We start from the raw sequence: 20,897 nt of genomic DNA on the forward strand, positions 1-20,897 counted from the left end.
TGCACCCTCCTTGTCCCCCTTCCTGTACCCAAACCTCCTTATCACCATTTCCCTCCATTAAGACCACTGCCAAACTTTCTACCCTTTGGTTTGTCTTTTCACACTTCCTGCTGTCTTTTAGAATCTCATCCCACCTCTCTTCATATTGTCTCGCCATCATTTTCTCCTTATCCCCCCTTTCCTTTCCCCCCCAGACTCTACTATTTTTTTCCCCAAGATTTAATGTATCTCCAGCTATATGTACCCCAGATTGCACTTCACTACTAGGATACCCTGCCCCCACCCTCCTTGCTGCAATTTCACTTTCTCCTTCCAGTCGTCCCTTTAAGGGAGATACCATTATATTCCCAGCTCTCATCCAGGCACCATATTGTTCCTCTCGCTTCTCCCCCCCCACCCTTCCTACCACACTACAAGTCCTATCACTATGCCCAATGATACCACACCTATAACAGAAATCAGGGCAGCGTTCATACCTGAACTCAACCCACACTGCCTGGTTCTTAAAGTTAATCTTTGTCCCTCTAACCAGTGGTTTCGTTATATCTACCTCAGCCATAATCTTCATGTGGCGACCCTCCTTCCCACCACTTCCTGGGAGAATCACTCCCCTCACTAATTTAAAGATCCCTCCAATTTTCAACCCCACAGCTCTGCTCAACCAGTGCACTGGTAGGTTCCATAGTTGAATCCAAAGAAAGGAATGCTGGAAAAAAACTGCTGTTTCTATCATACCCCTCTTCCCACTCCTTCACTATCAGCATCTGGTTGTCCATGACCCAAGGCCCACCCGATAAGACCTTTTTCTTTTCCCCTTCATCTCCCAGATGGAACTGGAATAAGTTAGGACCTAACTCAGTCACTTTCATCTTTGAGGGGTATCCCCATGCATGATTTGTAAAGTTCTTTAACCCCGTGAAGTTGGCAATTTTTTCACCAATCAGCTTTCCTACCAGGCTTCCTTTACACTCAGAGACTCCTTCTGCCAAGTCCTCACCACTCAGATCGACACCTCCTAACTCTGTTTCAGACAAGTCGAAATTTTGGAAGGCTCTTTCTAAAGCATCCGCCATTCCTGTGACTTGAGCTCCTTGAGAAACCAAGCACTATTTCTGAGCTATGAGAGACCCACTGACAGACCTGTGAAGAAAAACAAGGACAGACAAAGCGGTGTTATCCGTACCCACTAAAAACCAACCAGAAGACAGAGAGGCACTTGACAGGAAAAGCACAGGCACAAGAAAAAATGAGAAGAAAAAAAGAAAAACCAAAACAAACCACTATCCCACTACCGACCACATTACAGCAATAAAGAAAGGGAAACAATAACGACACTCCAACTTCCTATCACAAGCTCAGACTCAATGGATCATATCTTGCCCAAAGCGTTTACTCCTCCAATCGATTCCAAACAACTACAGACTTTGTCGCCCATTTTGAAGCCGGAAGAAAGGTGGCTTCTGGACAGGGAACATGAATGCAGAGAATGCACTAAAGATCTGCTTTTAGATCTAAGAAATTAAGCTGTAGGAAAAAGTTCTATGTTTTGGTACCTCACCCACTCTCCCACACCGAGGAGGGAAACCTCTAAAGTTAGAGAGAGGAGCTCTCAAGTTAGAGAGAGTCTGTCTCACCGGTTCCCCTAATGGTATCTATTGATGGTTTATTGTGACGCATGTCTATAAAGGATAGGTTGCTGTTTAGAGCTCGAAGGAATTTCAAATATTGAGATTAGTGACGGGGGTTGGTGTGGGTCGAAGTGTAATCGAATCGGGCTGAGCCTTATTTTTAACGTGCTCAATGATGTTGCAAACTCGGGTTCGAAATGAACATCGAGCTGGATATGAGTTTCAATTTTTAGCTTGACTTCCACTCGATACAATATTTTGACTTTTGTAATGCTCGAAAATTTGATTGACTTTTTCTTAAAAGTTAGGTCCTTCTATTACGTGCACTTAGGAGATTGGATAAAAGGTACTAGATCTACATGTTTAATAGGTTCTCCAATTTTCTAGTATGATCACGATCTTCAAATTACAGAATCAGGAAAATGTCAAACCTTCATCATTCAAACCGAATCTTCAGCCATGAATTCTTCCTGTTTTCATCATTAGATTTTCAGGATTAAATGCTTTAGAACATGATCATAAGGTACCATAGGGTATTCTTAAAGATTCTAAAGTAAAACAATAACAATTTGTAAATAACTTGAAATACCCTACACAAAGATTTCCTCCTTCAATCCTCTCTCTCGCATCCACAGCAAGAAAGAATATATTATGGCCTACTACTTAGTAGTGATGGGGGGATTTTTAGGTTGGTCATCGCTTGAGTTCGAATATGGAGAAAGAGAATATAAGTTCCTTTTCATTCTCGATAAACCCTTTTTCTTTAAGTTCTTTTTTAATTCAAAAAATCTATTCTTCTTTTCCCTTTTTTGGGCCTGATAATTGTAATTAATATATAAAAAATAAAAATTATTTCCATTTGATAATTTGAGCATATATGAAATTAAAACACTAATAGGCCCTAGAAGAACGCACTATATTATAATTACTAAACATAATAAATATCTAAACTAGATGCAAGAATTTTAAGAACAACATGAACGTGTAGGCCGAAAATATACATATGTTGTAAATTTGGGTGATTTCGATAAAGAAAATACTGAATGAGACATGAATCCTATACCATAATTTCTTAACACGAATGAAAAATAATATAAATAAAAAAGAAATGCTAAAAAGTTAATTTTAACATTAAAATTGCAATGAAATGCCAACAAGCACATGGTTCACTAAAACTGATAACATAAACGAGGATTTACGCGAGTAGCTCTATTGTGACCGGTTTCTTGAAAAAACAAAGATCAACAACCTTGTAAAATGTAAATATGTTAAAAAACTTGATATATTTTTGAAAAGCAAGCACGAAAGTGGAATTGGTCATTAATAAATAGGTAGACCTTTCTTTCCTTGAGGTCTCTCTAAATTAATGCTTGTCCTATGATGTGTCCACTTTACCAAAAGAAGAAGAATTTAAGAAATGCAAATCAGTTCGACAAAATTGTGAAGATACTTGTATGTATTGCAAACACAAGTAGTGGGACAGTTTATTGACATTTTTGACAACGAAAATTATTGGAAATTTCAATCCAATTAAAATGCGAAAGACTTTGCCGGATTTTACGGTAAATTACATATAATCCCCCTAGATTTTTATATTACTATATGATCTCCTTTAGATCTTAAAATATCCGCATAAACCCCTATTGTTTAGTGTAATATGAAAAATAGACGGAAAGCGCCAATGTTATAGTGATTGAACCAGGTGTGCTCCAAAAATGCGTTTGGTGAATTAATAATATCCACTTAATGCTTCCACAGTTTACATGAACTAGCATTTTGGTCCGTGCTATACATGAGTTTATATTTCAATTCAAAATAATAATACATATTTATATATTGTAATATAGGATAAAATATATGACAAAGACTAAAAAGTTATACTAAATTTATAATATAGATTTCTAATTTATAGCCCCATATATATCCATACATCAAAATTTATAATATAAACACATAAATTATGACTAATTTATTTTCCACAATTTTAGAAAAAATTTTCTCCTGTCTTGTAGCCCTAAAATTGTTGAGGGCTTTTAAAATAATGTTTTTCATAGATTTTAATATAGATTAAAAATATTTTTGTAAGCTGCGTTTTTAGAATTATTAGAAACTATCATTATTTTCGTTCTCTCTTACTTGTCATGACTATCCATTGTCTCATATGACCTTTGCACCTTCAATCACAGAGCAATTCTTCCTATCTTTTTTACCACCTCTATCATACTCCACAATTCCTTTCTTTCTTTCCTTTTTCTCTATCTAACTTTGTAGTTCATCATCATTTTTCAACTTTTTCCGTTACCTTTTAACTCTTTAGTATTCCATTCATCTCTCTTCTAACTTCTTATCCCCGCCCCCTAATTTGCCACCCCTTTTTCTTCATCATTCTCCCAAACCCTTGGATAGCCCCTCCAACCTCCATCTCTCTCGCCCAACCTCCTCCAATTCCACTTCCCTTATTCCTTTTTTCTTCTTCCACTTGGCTAAAATTAAAATAAAGTAATACTACAAATTTTCATTTAAGATATATTATGCTATACAAATCTACAATTTTCTCTTATATGCTTATGAGAATTATATGTACACATATGTATATACTATGTTGTGTTTGTGTCGGGATTTTCTTTTTTAAATAATAGTAATTATAGTTGGCATTTCCTATCTCTATTGGCCCAAGAGTCTTAATTTCTCTTTTTTTTATTGAAAACATAATTTAACATATTGCCAATGTTACACTACTATAAAGTAAATTTGGCGGGTAAAATATAAAATGAAAATTCAATGCAAAAAGTATAAAAAAAAAATCAAATTTAGTTATTTTTCATATTAATTTTGAATTGGCCACACACAAAAATATTGAATTAAATGTTTTCAAATTTTCAAAGGAGAAATTTTGTGGTTGAATCCATATTCAACCTCCAAATTGAGGGGTTAACCTTTGAAGTAAAAGGAAAAATTTCCATAACTTGTAAGTTTATTTTACATTTTAAAATGTACTTATATTTTTACTTTCAAAATAAAATTGAAAAAATAAAATTTGAAACAAAAGAAAATCATGAGTTGCAATTTGGTTTAACATTTTTGCAATATGTTTAATTTTACCTCATATAATATGAAAATCATATAAAATTGAAAATTGAACACAATGGTTGCAAGAATTGGCATTTGAAAGAATTCGCATTTGAAAATGCAAATGAAAACTTGATAATATCTTACAATACCCCTGACAACTACACACACATATAGCAGTTACATATTTACATATGAAGAAAACATAAAGAATACATAAAATAATGAATAAGTATCAAATTTGGATCAAATATATACAAATTAAATAGATGTAATTTAGGGTCAAATGTTGTATATTTTTCCATTACTGACGTATTGAATTTTGCAAGCCCATCAAAATTCATTACTGACGTATTGAATTTTAGTTAGAGACAATTCAGCTGATGGTTCACGTGCAGGCGACTTGGTTGACTGAATTCTTTTTTTTTGGGTCAAAAACTTGGTTGACTGAATTGCTAAAGTAAAGTCATCCTATAGAATACTCGTTTTCGTGGCGTGTACAACTTTCATGATCCCTCAACCAAAACATTGGATTAGTCTGGCCCGGAAATATAATTCGTTGAATTTTGGATATCTACTGTGTCAGTAAAAAAAAAAGAAAACCAAATAAAACTCTATTTTACAACTGTAATTTATGGATTTTTAGCCTTTTTTTCTTTTGATGCCTGCCTTTGAAATGATCTCCAGAAAATTGTTGTTCCACTTCCATTATTACATGCTTTGTTTCCTTAGCTTCCATACCACACTCACTAGCCCCGTTAATTTTCTTGCGCCTTACTGTGGAAACGCTACATACAACCCTAACAGTGCGACCGGCAGCATTTACAGAACCAATCTAAATTTCGTGCTTGACGCCCTATCTTCAAATGCATCTCGAACAGGCACCAATGGCTTCTAACACGGTCTAATGCTGCAGGCACCCTTGTCAATATGATCGAAAATCCAGCACAGACATGGAATTGGCCATTAAGAAATGGGTAGACGTTTCTTTCCTCTAAATTAATGCTTGTCTTATGATTTGTCCACTTCACCAAACACAAGGAACCGTAGAGAATTAAAAGTAGCGTGACAGTTTATTGGCATTTTTGACAATGAAAATTATTAGAAAGTTTCAGTCCTATTAAAATGTGACAGACTGTTGTAAATTACACATAACCTCCCTTGGTTTTTCATTGACACATGATTCCCTTTAAATTTCAAAATGTCCACATAACGCCCTATGATTTCATGGGATACAATAAATAGACAGAAAACACCAATGGCTATAGTGATTGAACAGAAGTGCTCCAAAAATGCATGGGACGAAATAATGATATATACTTAATATCCCGTTTGATTTGTATGAATATCCATTTTAATCCTTTGTAAATTTTGCATTTATTCACATAATTATCCTATAGTTTTATGTAAGATGGTCTGGTCATTGTTTGAATTAATGTTTAACTAAATGTAATACTGGTATTTCAAATAAATATATTTTAGAGGTTATTTTTCCATCAAATTTTCACTTTATATGAAACCATAGAAAGTTTATATGGATATTCGTACATATTAATAGAGTCATGTGACAATGAATGAATCCACGGGGCTGTGCATCATTTCCCCTTTGAACTATATTTAGAGAACTCTTTCTTAAAACCAGTGTTGAACTACTATATAGAGATTCAATTTGGGTCAACTTTTTTTTTTTTAAAATTTAGGTCGAATTTATTCTTTAGAGCATTAGTAGAAGTACAATTATCCTCCACAATAAAGTTGTTTTGATGTTTTTAGCATCCTCAAATTTCCAGTTCCACCAAAATCCTTTAATGGCGTATAGAAGTTATAGTTACAAACTAGTCATCCGATGGCTCATGTCCAGGAAACTAGTGATAGGGTGCATTTTAGGGGGTATTTTGGGTATTAATGTACTTTTATTCGACTAAATATTTCTAGTAATTGAGTGAATTTTACTGATATTTTGTTTTGGTGTCAATTGCAGGATTGAATGCTGAAAAGTGCTTAAAATTAAATTTTAGAGGATTTGTCGTACGTGGAGCCGCTTGAGAAGCTGAAGAAATCTAATTGGGCGAGAGTTAGTTTGTCGCCTGGCTTAGGTTTTTTGCGAGGCTATGCTTTTAAAGGGAGATGGGCCGCAGCTTTGAGAAAGGCATCTGAGGAGACAAGAGCCTCCATTCTTGACTTTGTATTGCTTATCATCTTTTGTTGACCTTGGAAAGTGGGGACCATTGCAATTGTCTTCCAATCTTGCTTTGACTGAAATTGAAGGAAGAAAAAAAGGGAATCTCTCGTATGTTTTGTGAGAGACCCTTAAGAGCCACTATTGTTGACTAGTATTAGCAGACTTGGTTTTTGTTTTGACTGGCAATACTTTTCAAAAAAGAATTCTTGAGCTTTCGAAATGAGGGGGCGGCAGATGAGGAGTTAGAGAGTCACTTAGGTTTTCCTTTCTTTAAGGAGGGGAGAACCGTGACTCCTAGGAAGGGGCAGCCGCTTGGTTCTATAGGCCGCGGAGTAGTTCTTTTACTATCGGACGGAATTTGAGAGACAAGAATTGTAAGCTTCGAATAGCCTTTCCGCGTGGGTTGTTCTCCATTAATGGAGAACTAGTTTCTTAATTCTAGTCAAGGAACAATTTAAGATTTGGTTCTGCAATTACTGTGAGATCGAATTTATTTTAATCGCTTCTTCATTTATTGGTATTTATATGATTCCTGTTTTTAATTGTTATAGCTTTTGTATATGATTGATTAGTGCACAATAATTAATTATTCATATAGGTTATTTTGCTGAATAGGGATAATTGAATCCGTAATTGTTCGTTATCTCTATCCCAGTAACAACTGGCGTAATTGGGTTTATGTCAGGGAAACATACGATCTAACTTAAACAAACCCTCGTAGCGTGTTTGTTAGTTAGGATTGGGTCTTTCTAATTCTTAATGCAATCTAAAAATTAAATCCTACGGTCGTACCTAAGGTTGTTTTTGGGTTAGGGAAATAGCTAACGGTCGTACCTTAACTATCGATAAATTAAGAAAGGGTTGGTTGTTTATCGCGTGCATGACAACTATAACTAATCTATTAATAAATGTGGAATTACCTATGCATCGATGATCAGTGCATGAACCATTTCTGAAGTGTATCATTGGCTAGAGTTTCTCTAATTATTTCTTTTAATTAATTATTTTCAGCATTTAATTTACTTAGTTAGCATTTAATCCAAAAACTCCCCATACTTTGAACTCTAGAAGAAATGAATTATCCCCAGTCCCTGTGAATTCGACCCTACTCACCGCTATATACAAAATCTGTATTTTTCTCGAGTAGGTATTTATTATTGTACAGGTTCGGCACCGTCAACTAGCAAAGTGGTTACTCCTGTATCAAACTAAGGCATGAACTCTGGATATTTTACAGCCCAAGATATATCTTACTAATGCAGCAGGCACCATTGTAAATAAATAAGTTAGAAAATTAACTGGCCATCAAACTTGATTTGAAAAGCAGTGGCAGACATAAAATTGGCTGTCAATTGTGGCGAAATGGCTAGATACTTCTGTCCGTGTTGGGGTCCATTTGTATACAGGCAACAAAAGAAACAATTTGATAGACTTTACATGATTTTTCAAGTGTATCTAAAGAGCTCTTTCTCAAAAATAGGATTAATCTAATCTACACCATCAGCATAAAGATTTTATTTATTTATTTATTTAGGTGCAGGCTATATTTGTTAAAAATGAATTCAAAATTTGAGTAAAATTTACGTGTCATGCATCTTATTAGTGTGAAATGGATTTACACTGACAATGTTTAGAAAGAATAATCCAAAGTTAAAACCCAGTAGTGTTGAACGATTCTACTACCAAATAGAGATTGAATTTGGGACGATTAGAGCACTAGCTTTTAGCTTGGTCTCCATTAATCTGTCACAATGACATTGTTCAATATCGTCAGCATCCTCGAATTTTCCACTCCCGTCAAAATCCATAAACGACGTATTCCGACTTGCTAAAATAAAGTCTTCCTAGAGCACACGTTTTCCTGGCCTGTACAACTTTCATGGTCCCTTAACCAATGCTTTGGCTCCTAATTTACCAATCTGGTTTGTAGATTGTTAGCCTTTTATTCTTTTGATGCCTGCCTTTGAAATGATCTCCCGAAAATTGTTGTTCCACTTCCATTATTACATGCTTTGTTTCCTTAGCTTCCATACCACACTCACTAGCCCCGTTAATTTTCTTGCGCCTTACTGTGGAAACGCTACATACAACCCTAACAGCACTACTGGCAGCATTTACAGAACCAATCTGAATTTCGTGCTTGACGCCCTGTCTTCAAATGCATCTCGAACAGACACCAATGGCTTCTATAATTTCAGTACTGGTAATGACCCTTCTAACACGGTCTATGGCCTCCTTCTCTGTCGAGGCGATCTCAGCCCTGATGTTTGCAAAGAATGTGTAGCAAATGCCAGCACAAGAGTATTTCAAGAGTGCCCGAATCAGACGGCTGCTATTGTTTGGTATGATGAGTGCTTGTTGCGTTTTTCTGACCAGACAATCTTCTCCAAGGTTGATTTCGGAGTGAGATTGGCTATGTACAACGTACAAAATGTCACTGAATCGGACTGGTACAACTTCGTATTGCTATTGGGAAATTTGTTGTATAACGCTGCGGATCAGGCTGCAAATCAAACATGGGGCAAAAAGTTTGCTGTTCAACAAGCCAACTTTTCCGCTTTTCAGACGTTGTATGCCCTTACACAGTGCACACCAGATATATCTGGTGATGACTGCAAAGGGTGCCTTGAAAGTGCTATCAGAACCAATCTGAACCTTTGTTGTACTATCAGAGTGGGAGGCAGAGTGCTCTTTCCAAGCTGTAATATTAGGTATGAGCTCTACCGCTTCTACAATAGTGCATCCCCTGCACCACCGCCTATGTCAAACTTACATCCCTTCACTGGCGCTCCTCCTCCTAGTTCCACTAAAGGTATGTTCTGGAGTCTTGCTCTGACCATTTTTTTCCCCTAGTGTTAAAAACAGACTTGATTCTTACAATTTTTTTGTTTTTATTGAATTCTGGATCGAAAATGAAAATGAAAGGGCTATATTCGCATAACTTTATTTAAATCCAAACCTTTAATACATTTATAATTGGTGTGAATGACAGTAGAATTTGTACAAGGAGTAAATTTCAGCATTGGCATATAGTACAAAACAGATTTCAGCATAAGCACATCATACTGATCATGGCACTCATGATTTGTCATATATGGTAGAATTTTAAGTGGACTTATACTTCCTAAGACAGTAATTATCTACATATTTAGCCTTTTTGCAATCATTAGAATGGTAATTAACTATAGAATATATATTGAAATAATAGCGTGGTCGCCATCGTAGAATCCCATAGGTATGATAGCTTGATTTGAGAAACTGGGTGGGGCTTCTCTCCATTACGTTTCTTTTAGTTTTCCTTTTATTTATCCAATTGACGAGGTCTTGCCTTAAACCAAATTTAATAATCTAATTATCTCAAATTCTGCAAGTATATAGTTTGTTTAATGAGTATAGGAGGTATATATATACTAAAAACTCGTAAAAATTTGATTTTTTAATTAAAATTTGGCATTTTAGTCTATTATCATTTTTTTACATAGTTAGTGGTTCTTGGAATTCTGAAGAAGAAGAAAAAAAAAAGAGTTAAAATAGCTTGTTCATCAACAATATATGACAATATAATACAAGATGAGACCGAGAGTGAGTTAGGAAGTGATAAGTAAAATGTACTGTGTTTTTTTACGGCCAACTTATAAGTCAGACCTATTGTGCATGTATTTCCATGAAATTTGACCAAATTACCAATCAGATTTTAAAGTTTGACCATGTTACTAAGTAATGCTAAGTATTGATAATGGGGTGAGAGACTGATAGGATTGCAGGTTAATCATGCTATCATTGCCTAGATCACAAGAAGTAAGCTTGGCCTCATCTGAGCTACAAAAAGCCCTCTATGGTGGCACTTGTAACCTATTTTTGAAACTCCTACCAGCAATCGATTTGATTGAATTCAAGGGTCAATGGGTTCGATCGAATCATACCGGTATTAAAAATCAGATGATGTCATTATGACGTCATAAACTTATATTAATTTTTAAAAATAAAAAATAAAAAATACTATTAATACATTAATTAGGTTCATTTTTACCTCATAGTCCTTGCATCACATCAAATTCTTAAAACACAATTGAGTTACAAATTGAACAAAATGACAAATCAATATCAAATACTTAATACGAATTTTAAATAAAAATTCAACAATCATATTTCAAATTAATTTGTTAACTTTTGTAAAGTTCAAATGCACATGCATGATAAGTCGTAAACAAAATTGACAATTATTTGTACCAAGTACAAAAGCTAAAGTTGCACACGAGAATTATAAAAGAAATTTGCAAGCATAATTGTAATTGTTCAAAACATAAAGGGTCAAAACACAAAATTAGAAAAATTTTAGACTTGGAAGGCAGTTGCCACCTACCTTACCTTTTGCCTTCCTACTCTTCATTCGGTCCAAACCCCTACCCCTCTCCTCATGCACCAGGTGGAAACATTTGCGTCTCTTTCTTCTCCTTCTTCACTTCAACTTTCAAGTTTCAACCTGCGTTTTCCCTTTTTTTTTTTGGCTCTTTCCAGTCAACTTCAATCAATGTTATTCGAAAATAGAAATTCACCAAATTAAAAAGGAAAAACAAAAAACACGACATTATCAAATCAGCAGCATGCATCATCACCAAATTACCAGGGGGTTCAATCTCTGCATTCTTTTTTTTTTTTTCCTTTCATTTTGTGATTTTCATTTTTGTTTCTTTTCTTCAAATAGGCAGGATTCCTTCTCTCTTCCTCTATTTTCATTCATTCTTTTTTTTTTTTCATTTAGATCTAGATCTTTAGAAGTTGATAATGAAGATATATTCATAGATCTATCTTCTCTCTTCCTTTTTTGTTATTTTCTCTTAGAACTTTGTGCTTGTGATTTCCAATACATATTACCAAATTGTTGGAGGGATCAAATTAAGGCTCTAAAGAAGAAGAAAATTTTGGAAAAAGAAAAAGAAATTAGCAACGGGAAAAAAAAGCAAAAAAAAAAAAAGTATAAAACCAATTTGAACGAGTTTCTAACATGCGATTTTTAAAGATGACTCAAACCAAATAACTAACCACTTTCGTTTTGACTGATGGAGTCCACCAATCCGAGTTTTAAAAATAGTGCGTGTAACCATAGAGGTCCAACTACCAGCCCGGTCATCATCAAGCCTTTAAGGCTTGGTGAATTACCATACCTTGCCTCTCATCAATTACCATATTAAAATGTGGACTTGATTCAAAAAATTCAAGCAGGTGTATTACGTAACCGTTTGATTTGGTGATGGTTCAGTCCCTTCCGAATTACCCATGAACCTCTTTAGATCCACTCTTCCCCTAGTGTATCCTAGATTAGGATATACTACAATTTTCTGTCTCCGGAAAAAAAAAAAAACCATAGGGTCCCGGGTCCCTGATAATGCTATGACTGAAAGGGATATGAGCTCTTTTGCATTAGTTAACCTCGAGTCTCGACTGACACATTATACTTTGACTGGTCAACAAAAAGACAAGTTGAATGTTCCAAAATGCCCATCAACATATGACATTGTCCTCGATTCCCGGTTAATGGGCAACGGTAACCTCTTCCTTTCCTCGTTCCTTTATAGCAAACATTTGCCTTTAACCTTTACTTCACTAGTTACTGTTAGGACCGGTGCAAGAGTAAACAAACTAAAGTTAGAACAAAATAGGTGATATAACCGACCATATAATGATTAGGCGGTAGACACCAGCCATATAACAATTAAGCGGTAAAACCGACCATATAAAAGGATTATGGCAACTCAATAAAGACAAATAATAAAGCAAATAAAAGACACAGAAGATTTACGTGGTTCGGTCAAATTGACCTATGTCCATGGGCGAGGGAGGAGCAATATTTCTACTATGAAGAAGAAAAACAAAAGCTGTAGGAAAGTGGTTCCTAAGCCAAAATGGCACTTACAAAAGGTTTAGGAAATATTCCTAAACTCAAAACAAGAGAGCCTAAAATATTTGACTATAAATGGGTTAAATGACCCAAAAAACTAATAACCCATATAATAATTTCTTGAGTGGTGCACCCTTCTTCACCACTAAGCCCCCTTATTTATAGGAAGCAAACAAAGGAACTCCTAAAGCTTCTTCCGATGTGGAATGAAAAATTTTTGCCACAAAAGTCAAACCTTGCGGCTCAACAAACCTCCACCTTGGCATAATTTTGAGTCCCACCATCGACAATAGTAAACTTGCTCCACTTTCTCCATATAAGCCCCAACGGGCCATATCATGAACAATGAACACCAATCAAATCCAAGTACTCCTTGAACTTGTAAATTGGAAGAGATTTCGTAAACATATCGGCTGGATTGTTCTTAGTATTGATTTTCTGAATAAGGACTTTTCCTTCAGCAATGATATCCTCGAATGAAGTGATACTTCACATCAATATGCTTCGTCCTCTCATGATATATCTAATCTTTAGTCAAGTGTATGGCACTTTGACTATCACAATGAATAACAGTAACACCTTGATGTAGACTAAGTTCGCTAAATAAACTCTTCAGCCACAAAGCTTCTTTGATTGCTTCGGTCACAGCCATACATTCTGTTTCTGTAATAAATAAAGTTACGACAGGTTGTAGAGTAGCTTTCCAACTGACAGCACAACTGTCAATGCAAAATACATAGCCAGAAAGTGATTTTTTCCTGTCAAGATCCCCAGCGTAGTCTGAGTCTACAAAACCAATCAAAGTGTTATTATTTTTTCCAAACTTCAAACATGTATTTGAAATACTTCGCAAGTATCTGAGAATCCATTTCATAGCCTACCAATGTACTTTACTAGGGCAGGACATATATCTGCTAACAACACTGACTGCATGTGAGATATCTGGACGAGTACAAGCCATTGCATACATAACATTGCCGACTACATTAGAATAAGGAACCCGTGCCATATATTCTTCCTCTTCATCTGATTGTGGTGATTGAGCAGCAGATAGCCGAAAATGGCTAGCTAGAGGAGTAGATACTGGTTTAGCATCTTTCATGCCAAAACGCTCCAAGACTTTCTCAAGGTAATTTTTCTGGGTCAAGAATAACTTCCCTACTCCTCAATCTCGCTTGATATCCATGCCAAGAATTTTCTTAGCTGCTCCCAAATCTTTCATTTCAAATTCACTATTTAACTGCAGTTTCAAAGTGTGAATTTCTGACAAATTCTTGGCAGCAATGAGCATGTCATCAATATAAAGTAATAAATAGATAAAAGAATCATGATCTAACTTCCGGAAGTAAACACAATTATCATACATGCTCCTCAAATAACCACGATCCAACATAAAGGAATCAAACCTTTTATACCACTGTCTTAGAGACTGTTTCAGTCCATATAAGGATTTATTTAACAAGCAAACATGGTCTTTTTTACCTTCAATTTCAAAACCCTGGAATTGCTTCATGTAATTTGTTTTTCAAGTTCGGCATGTAAGAAAACTGTCTTAACATCAAGCTGCTCTAACTCCAAATCATACATGGCAACTAAAACAAGTAAAATACGAATAGAGCTATGTTTAACAACAGGTGAGAATACATCATTAAAATCAACACCTTGTACCTGACTATAGCCCTTTGCAGCCAATCGTGCTTTATACCTTGCATCTTCAACCCCTGGAACATCTTTCTTTTTCTTGAATACCCACTTGCAACCAATTATTTTCTTATTTGACTGCGACTTTACAAGAACCCAAGTTTCATTCTGATGAGGAAATTCAATTTCTTCATTCATCGTAATCAACCACTTTGTAGAATCATCACAAGAAACTGTTTCTGAATAGGTGGAAGGCTCACCAACTGCATCAATTTCTTTTGCAATAGACAAAACATATGCAACTAAATTTGCATATCTTTGTGGTGATCGAATGTCTCTCCTTGGTCTATCTCTAGCTATGGAATATTTCTCTTTATCAGAACTATCTTCAACAGTAGATTCAAGTGCATCTACTGGCACTTGATGAATAGAAGATTTGGTATGAAAAGGATCGGAACTGCCAATATCAAGTTCCACCTGCTTCTGTTTACTATCAGTAGTACAAGGACTAGAAGACTCCTTCTTGGAAGATAACATAAATAACTCATCAAAAGTAACATCTCTACTGATTATAAATTTGGGATCAGGACACCATAATCTGTATCCTTTCATCCAAGAAAAATGTATTTTTTAGCCCTAGGCTCTAATTTTTCATCATTCACGTGCATGTATGCTGGACACCCAAAAACTTTTAAATTGGAGTAATCAGCAGGAGTACCTGACAAAATTTTCTCAGGAGTTTTGAAATCAAGAGGTGCAGAAGGAGAATGGTTGACAATATAACAGGCTATATTGATCGCTTCTGTCCAAAAGTCGTTTGTCAACCCTGCATTGGAGATCATATACTATACTCACTCCAAAAGCGTTCTATTCATACGTTCGGCCACACCATTTTGTTGAGGCGTCATCCTAACAGTGTGATGCCGAACAATTCCTTCATTTTTGCAAAATCTATCAAATTCACCTCCACAAAATTCCATGCCATTATCTGTTCTCAACCGCTTAATTTGTTTTCCTATTTGTTTTTCAATCAAATCTTTCCATTGTTTGAAAGTTAAGAAAACATCATTTTTATGTTTAAGAAAATATACTCAAACTTTCCTTGAATAATCATCAATTAAAGTCAACATGTACCTGGTACCATTTTTAGAAGGAGCATGAGAAGGACCCCATAGATCTGAATGAATGTAATCAAGAGTACCTTTTGTCTTGTGAATTGCTGGTAAACTAAAGCTGATTCTTTTCTGCTTCCCAAAAATACAATGTTCACAGAATTCCAATGGCCCGGTACTTTGTCCACAAAGAAGTCCTCTTTTGCTCAGTATGCTCAAGCCTTTTTCGCTCATATGCTCCAAACACATATGCCATAATTTGGTGATGTCTGTATCTGACAAAGATGATGTTAAAACAGCAGCAGCACCTGTAACAGTAGATCCCTGCAAAATATACAAAGTACTAGATCTGTGTGCCTTCATAACAACAAGAGCTCCTTGAATGATTTTGAGAACTCCATCTCCACCTGAATACCTGCACCCAATAGACTCAAGAGTGCCCAAAGAGATGAGATTTTTCTTCAAATTTGGAACATGTCTAACATTTGTAAGCGTCCTCATAATACCATCGTATATTTTAATCTGGATTGTGCCTTTGCCAACAACTTTACAAGCGGCGTTGTTACCCATTAAGACAATTCCACCTTCAGTTGATTCATATGTTGAAAACCAGTCCCTATTGGGATACATATGATATGAACAATCCGAATCTAAATTCCACTCATTGTTAGACCTAAAAATATTTTCTTCAGACATCCGAAGCATATACAAACTTTGCTTCAAATATAGCCAATTCTCGACTGTCTTCTTCATATACAAAGCTTTCAATTTATCCCACATAACCTTGGCCGAAGTCTCCGTTGCTACCTTCCGCAAAACTTCATCGGAGAGATTTAAGATTATGCTGAGTCTGGCCTTCTTATCTATTTCCATGAAATTCACATCCTTTACATCTTCTGGTTTGTTCTCGATTATGTGAATCACTAGATCAACTCCGTCTTGAACAAGTATAGCCTCCATCTTGAGCTGCCACATCCCCAAGTTGACATTTCTGTCGAATTTCTCGACAACCGTCTTTGTTATCGTCATTATTACTACAAAATCTGTAATTTAAAATTTGTCTCAAAAAACTGGTCAAACAAATATGTAAGTCTCGTTAGCGGACCCCACAGGGTGAGCGGGCCCCACGGGATGAACGGGCCCCACAAGGTGAGCGGGTCCCACGGATAAACGGACCCACAGGATGAGTGGGCTCCACAAGATGGACGGGCCCCACCAGATGAACCTGTCTTGCAAAATATATCAACCAGCTCTGATACCAGTTTGTTTATTCCTGGGCCAGTCCTAACAGTTACAATCAAGGTTTGCAAAATGGGATCCTACGTAGGATCGATTTTAGTTTAATAGGATCGGATCATAGGATTGTAAGTAAGATTCCATAAAAAATTTCCAAATTAACTAAATTAATTAATTTAAAATTCATATACAGTTTTGTACAACTTTAAAAATATTAAATAAGTAAATGATTTATAAACAAATAACATTTTTTACCTATAGTTTGACAAGAAATAAAGCAACGGAACCCTAAAATGAAAAGAAAAGGTTCGAGCATCTTGTCTAATTAGAAATAAGAAACAACCTATCTTGACGCTTGATAGTAAAAGTATCTAGTACACATATATAGCTGATAGGCATAATTAAAATAAACAATCAAATTAGGCGTTACGAGTACTCGTAGTTGTTTTCGTTGGGCGACTTCTTTTGCCAGAAATTCTTTGAACTTGGACAAGGATGCAAAGACAATAGAGAATTAGAGATGGGAAATTGGCAAAATTTTGTGAAATTTTATTGGAATCTAGATAGGGCAAAAGTATGGAATGGAGATTGGGAAGAACCAAAGAATCTTTTTCTCTCTTCGTCTTTTGTGACTTTGTCTCTGCTTGTTTCATTCATTTGCTCCCGAATCCTTTTTTATTGTACCTTTTAATTTGTTTTTGAGACAAAAATTGTTGCAAAATTATAATTAAAGGATCTAATTCTTTGATAAATTACAAAAATGCTCAAAATATTTCCATTTAGCCCTACATTTACAAAATTCTCAAAAATTCGTAGGATCACAATGGGATATCGTAGGATCGTACGATCCTATATATGATCCTACGATCCCACGAACGATGCTAACGATCCTATACAAATTAAGGCAATTTTCGATTCTATATACGATCCGAATCGATTTTGCTGATCCGAATCTTGATAACCATGGTTACAATAGGGCTCCAGCATCCAAGCTCCATTAAGCAGCCAACTTTACTTTACACAACCAATCTGCTCATTGATCGGCCTCTAGTCGTTTAGAGCACAATTTTAGACTATTAAACTCTGTCGTACATTAAGTTTTCAAAAAAAGAAGATCATTTAAAACGATTCTTACATTTTATCAAATGAATTTTTTCGTCAATCACTTTTAAAATCTTAATTTTGTGTTCCTTACAAATTCAAGTTAGTAAATTTTGGTACAAACCTAAATTTTTGACCACTTTTAACTTAAAATCACTCGATGATTGACATGCAATAATTTTTTATATGCACAAAAATGTCAAATTTTATTTTTTTTAATTGCAAAACAAATACAAATTGAGTCAAATCCCACTTTTTTAGAAAAAAAAATGAATATGATTGAATAAAATCCTATATTTTTAAGGACAAAAATATCGATCGAGTCGATTATTTAATTGCAGATGGGTCTCACTTTTTTGCCCCAAAAAATTAATCATGTGTGGATCATATTCAGGATAAGAAATTATCAAAAAATTTAAGTTGAGAATTTTAAAAGTGAATAACAAAAAATTTATTAAACGAAATGTGAAAAATGTTTTAAACAATTTTCCCTTTTAAAAACTACATTACCTTTCCATCTAAGGAAACAAAAATGCCCAAATCTCATCTACCAGCATTACCATTACATATGTTCAAATTCCACAACTATAATACCATATATGTATGTATATACGCGTGACGCGAGTATGTATGTATGTCGGTATGCTTATGAAGCGAAGGAAAAAGTAGAAAGGAGAAAATGACTTGGTGATACCAGTCTCGAGGGAATTGAATAGGAATAGGTACGTTAAAATGAGGAGGTGGTTATGGTGATTGCAGTGGCAGTTGTAATAGATCTGAAATGGAGTAAATAAGGTTTGAGACGAAAAGGTGCTTTCTTCTTCTTCTTCTTTTTTTTTTCCTCATTTTATTTTGCCTTTCCACACCGTTGGTTTGGTTATCTTGTATTTCTTTCTTCTTAGTATTGGTGCATCTTCCTTTACTTTATCTTTAATGTTTCTTCTCCACTTCTTTGTCTTTTATCTCGTTCGATTCTGATACGTACTTTCTTGTTCTTCTGGGGGAAACACCTATTTGCTAATTTGCCACCCAACTTTTCTAAATTTAGTAATTAATTATCTTCGGCTTTTTTGCTAGCAATTCTTGTGCCTAAAAACGCTATCCCATTTGTTTTGGTTTTTATTTTCCAAGTCTTTTTAAAGTGGGCCATTATTGTCATTTGATTATATCCAACGGTTGGATCTGGACAGCCGCATTTACAAGCGTAGTTGTAATTTGGTCCAAACACAGAGCTAAATTTGTAAATTACTGAAGCCACAGGGAAGCCAAGCTAATTACTGAAGTCTATTAATCCATAACTAGAACAATTGGTATGCTGGGATTGAAAATTGATCGTCAAAATTTTTTTCTATTTACCGTCAACATGGAGTATGTGAGACGAAAAGGTGGCGAAAAACTTTTAAAGCATACTGAATGAATATTTTTTCAAATAATGTGTTCTTGCGTAGCTATCCGTCTATGTAATGGGCTGTCTCGGAGTTACACTAATCCAAAGTTCAGCAAACTTGATCTCCTATGAGCTGACTTTTGAAGTAAATTAAACTTCCTTTAATCCAGGCAAAGGGCGAAGACCCCTACGAGCAGCTTTTCCAATTGCTGTCCCACTAATCGGGGTTGCTTTTGTGCTATTTATCATAGCTTTAGTCTTCCTGAAAAGAAGATCAGGGAAGCGATATGCTGCTATGGCACAGCAGGAGGCAACTGGTAAAGTTTATTGATTGCAATTACAGGAAACCTCAGAGATTTTTGTACTAATAGTCGCTTATCCCTGGTGTAGATGGAGTTGTTGAAATCTTTACAGCCGAATCCTTACAGTATAGCTTAACTGAAATTCAAATTGCCACAAATAACTTCTCTGTGGATAGCAAAATTGGCGAAGGTGGATTTGGTCGTGTATACAAGGTCTCTGCATGAAATATTTTGCTTTTGTGAATTTGAATATCTACACATTTAATATTTCAATTAAATTCTAGTATGCATGTTTACTCAGGGTGTACTTGGTAATGGACAAGAAATAGCTGTTAAAAGGCTGTCAAGGAGCTCAGGGCAAGGTGCAGAAGAATTTAAAAATGAAATTGTAGTAGTTGCAAAGCTTCAACACAGAAATCTAGTTCGACTATTGGGATTTTTCCTGGAAGGAGATGAAAAGATACTCATCTATGAATTTGTTCCTAACAAAAGCCTTGACTCCTTTCTCTTTGGTGGGTTCAATCTAGACATACTTATAGTAATTTTTTGTTGTTCCATGTGATCTTGTTCTATTTTACTTGACTTGCCATTTTATGGAAATGACGGACAAATTGCCTCTAGACAAATGTTTAATTGGTGTGAATTCTAGTTTAGATCCTTAAACCACAGACGCACTCAAACTTTAGTTCTTAAACTTTAATTTTGGATACTTCACCTCCTAATGCATCACATTTGTCACATATCATCACAATCACTCAGTCAATTGTCAAAACTGATGGGATAATGGCAAGTAATGATCAAAGTGGGATGGAATATTCCATTTGTTTTAATGATTTCATTAATAATTATACTGAAGTGGGACAATTTAAAACCTTTAGGGTGAAGTGTCCACAATAAAAATTTAAGAACTAAACTGAGAGTGCATTTATATGTTAAAAGCTAAAAATGTAATTTACCTATTTGTTTAAAAGGCCTACAATGGTTTCCGTGGTCAATATGCTCAATAGTAGCTCTGTTACCCTACCAACTCCACATCGTCCAGCAGTTTTCCGGAGCCATGGATCGGAAAGCATTGTGGAAGAGCTGGAAGTTGAGCAACCTAATACCGAAAGAATTTCAATTCCAAGCTCTGTAAATGAGGCATCAATTACTGAACCATACCCCAGATAGGGGAAGAAATAGGCCAATTCTGGTTGGGAATATTGAGTGCATCACCAGCACCACATTGTAGTGTTTGTTGCATGACTCGTTTACCAGGAAGGTATATTTCTCCACTAGTGTTGTAAATTAGCTTCTTCACACTTGAGGATTTAAGGAAGTGCTTGAAAGAAAAATGCAAG

General features: G+C 35.3%; 1 protein-coding gene across 1 annotated transcript; it reads left to right on the forward strand.

Moving 5' to 3' along the window:
* Positions 1 to 8,695: 8,695 nt before the first annotated feature.
* LOC113688303 (cysteine-rich receptor-like protein kinase 25) lies at positions 8,696 to 20,225 on the forward strand. Its single transcript, XM_027206103.2, has 4 exons — positions 8,696 to 9,691; positions 19,426 to 19,572; positions 19,646 to 19,770; positions 19,859 to 20,225. Exons 1-4 carry the CDS (start codon positions 8,833 to 8,835, stop codon positions 20,117 to 20,119), a joined length of 1,392 nt encoding a protein of 463 aa, XP_027061904.2. The 5' UTR covers positions 8,696 to 8,832; the 3' UTR covers positions 20,120 to 20,225.
* The last annotated feature ends 672 nt before the right edge of the window (positions 20,226 to 20,897 follow it).

This window comes from Coffea arabica, chromosome 5e (genome assembly GCF_036785885.1).
Source record: "Coffea arabica cultivar ET-39 chromosome 5e, Coffea Arabica ET-39 HiFi, whole genome shotgun sequence".
Classification (NCBI taxonomy): domain Eukaryota; kingdom Viridiplantae; phylum Streptophyta; class Magnoliopsida; order Gentianales; family Rubiaceae; genus Coffea; species Coffea arabica.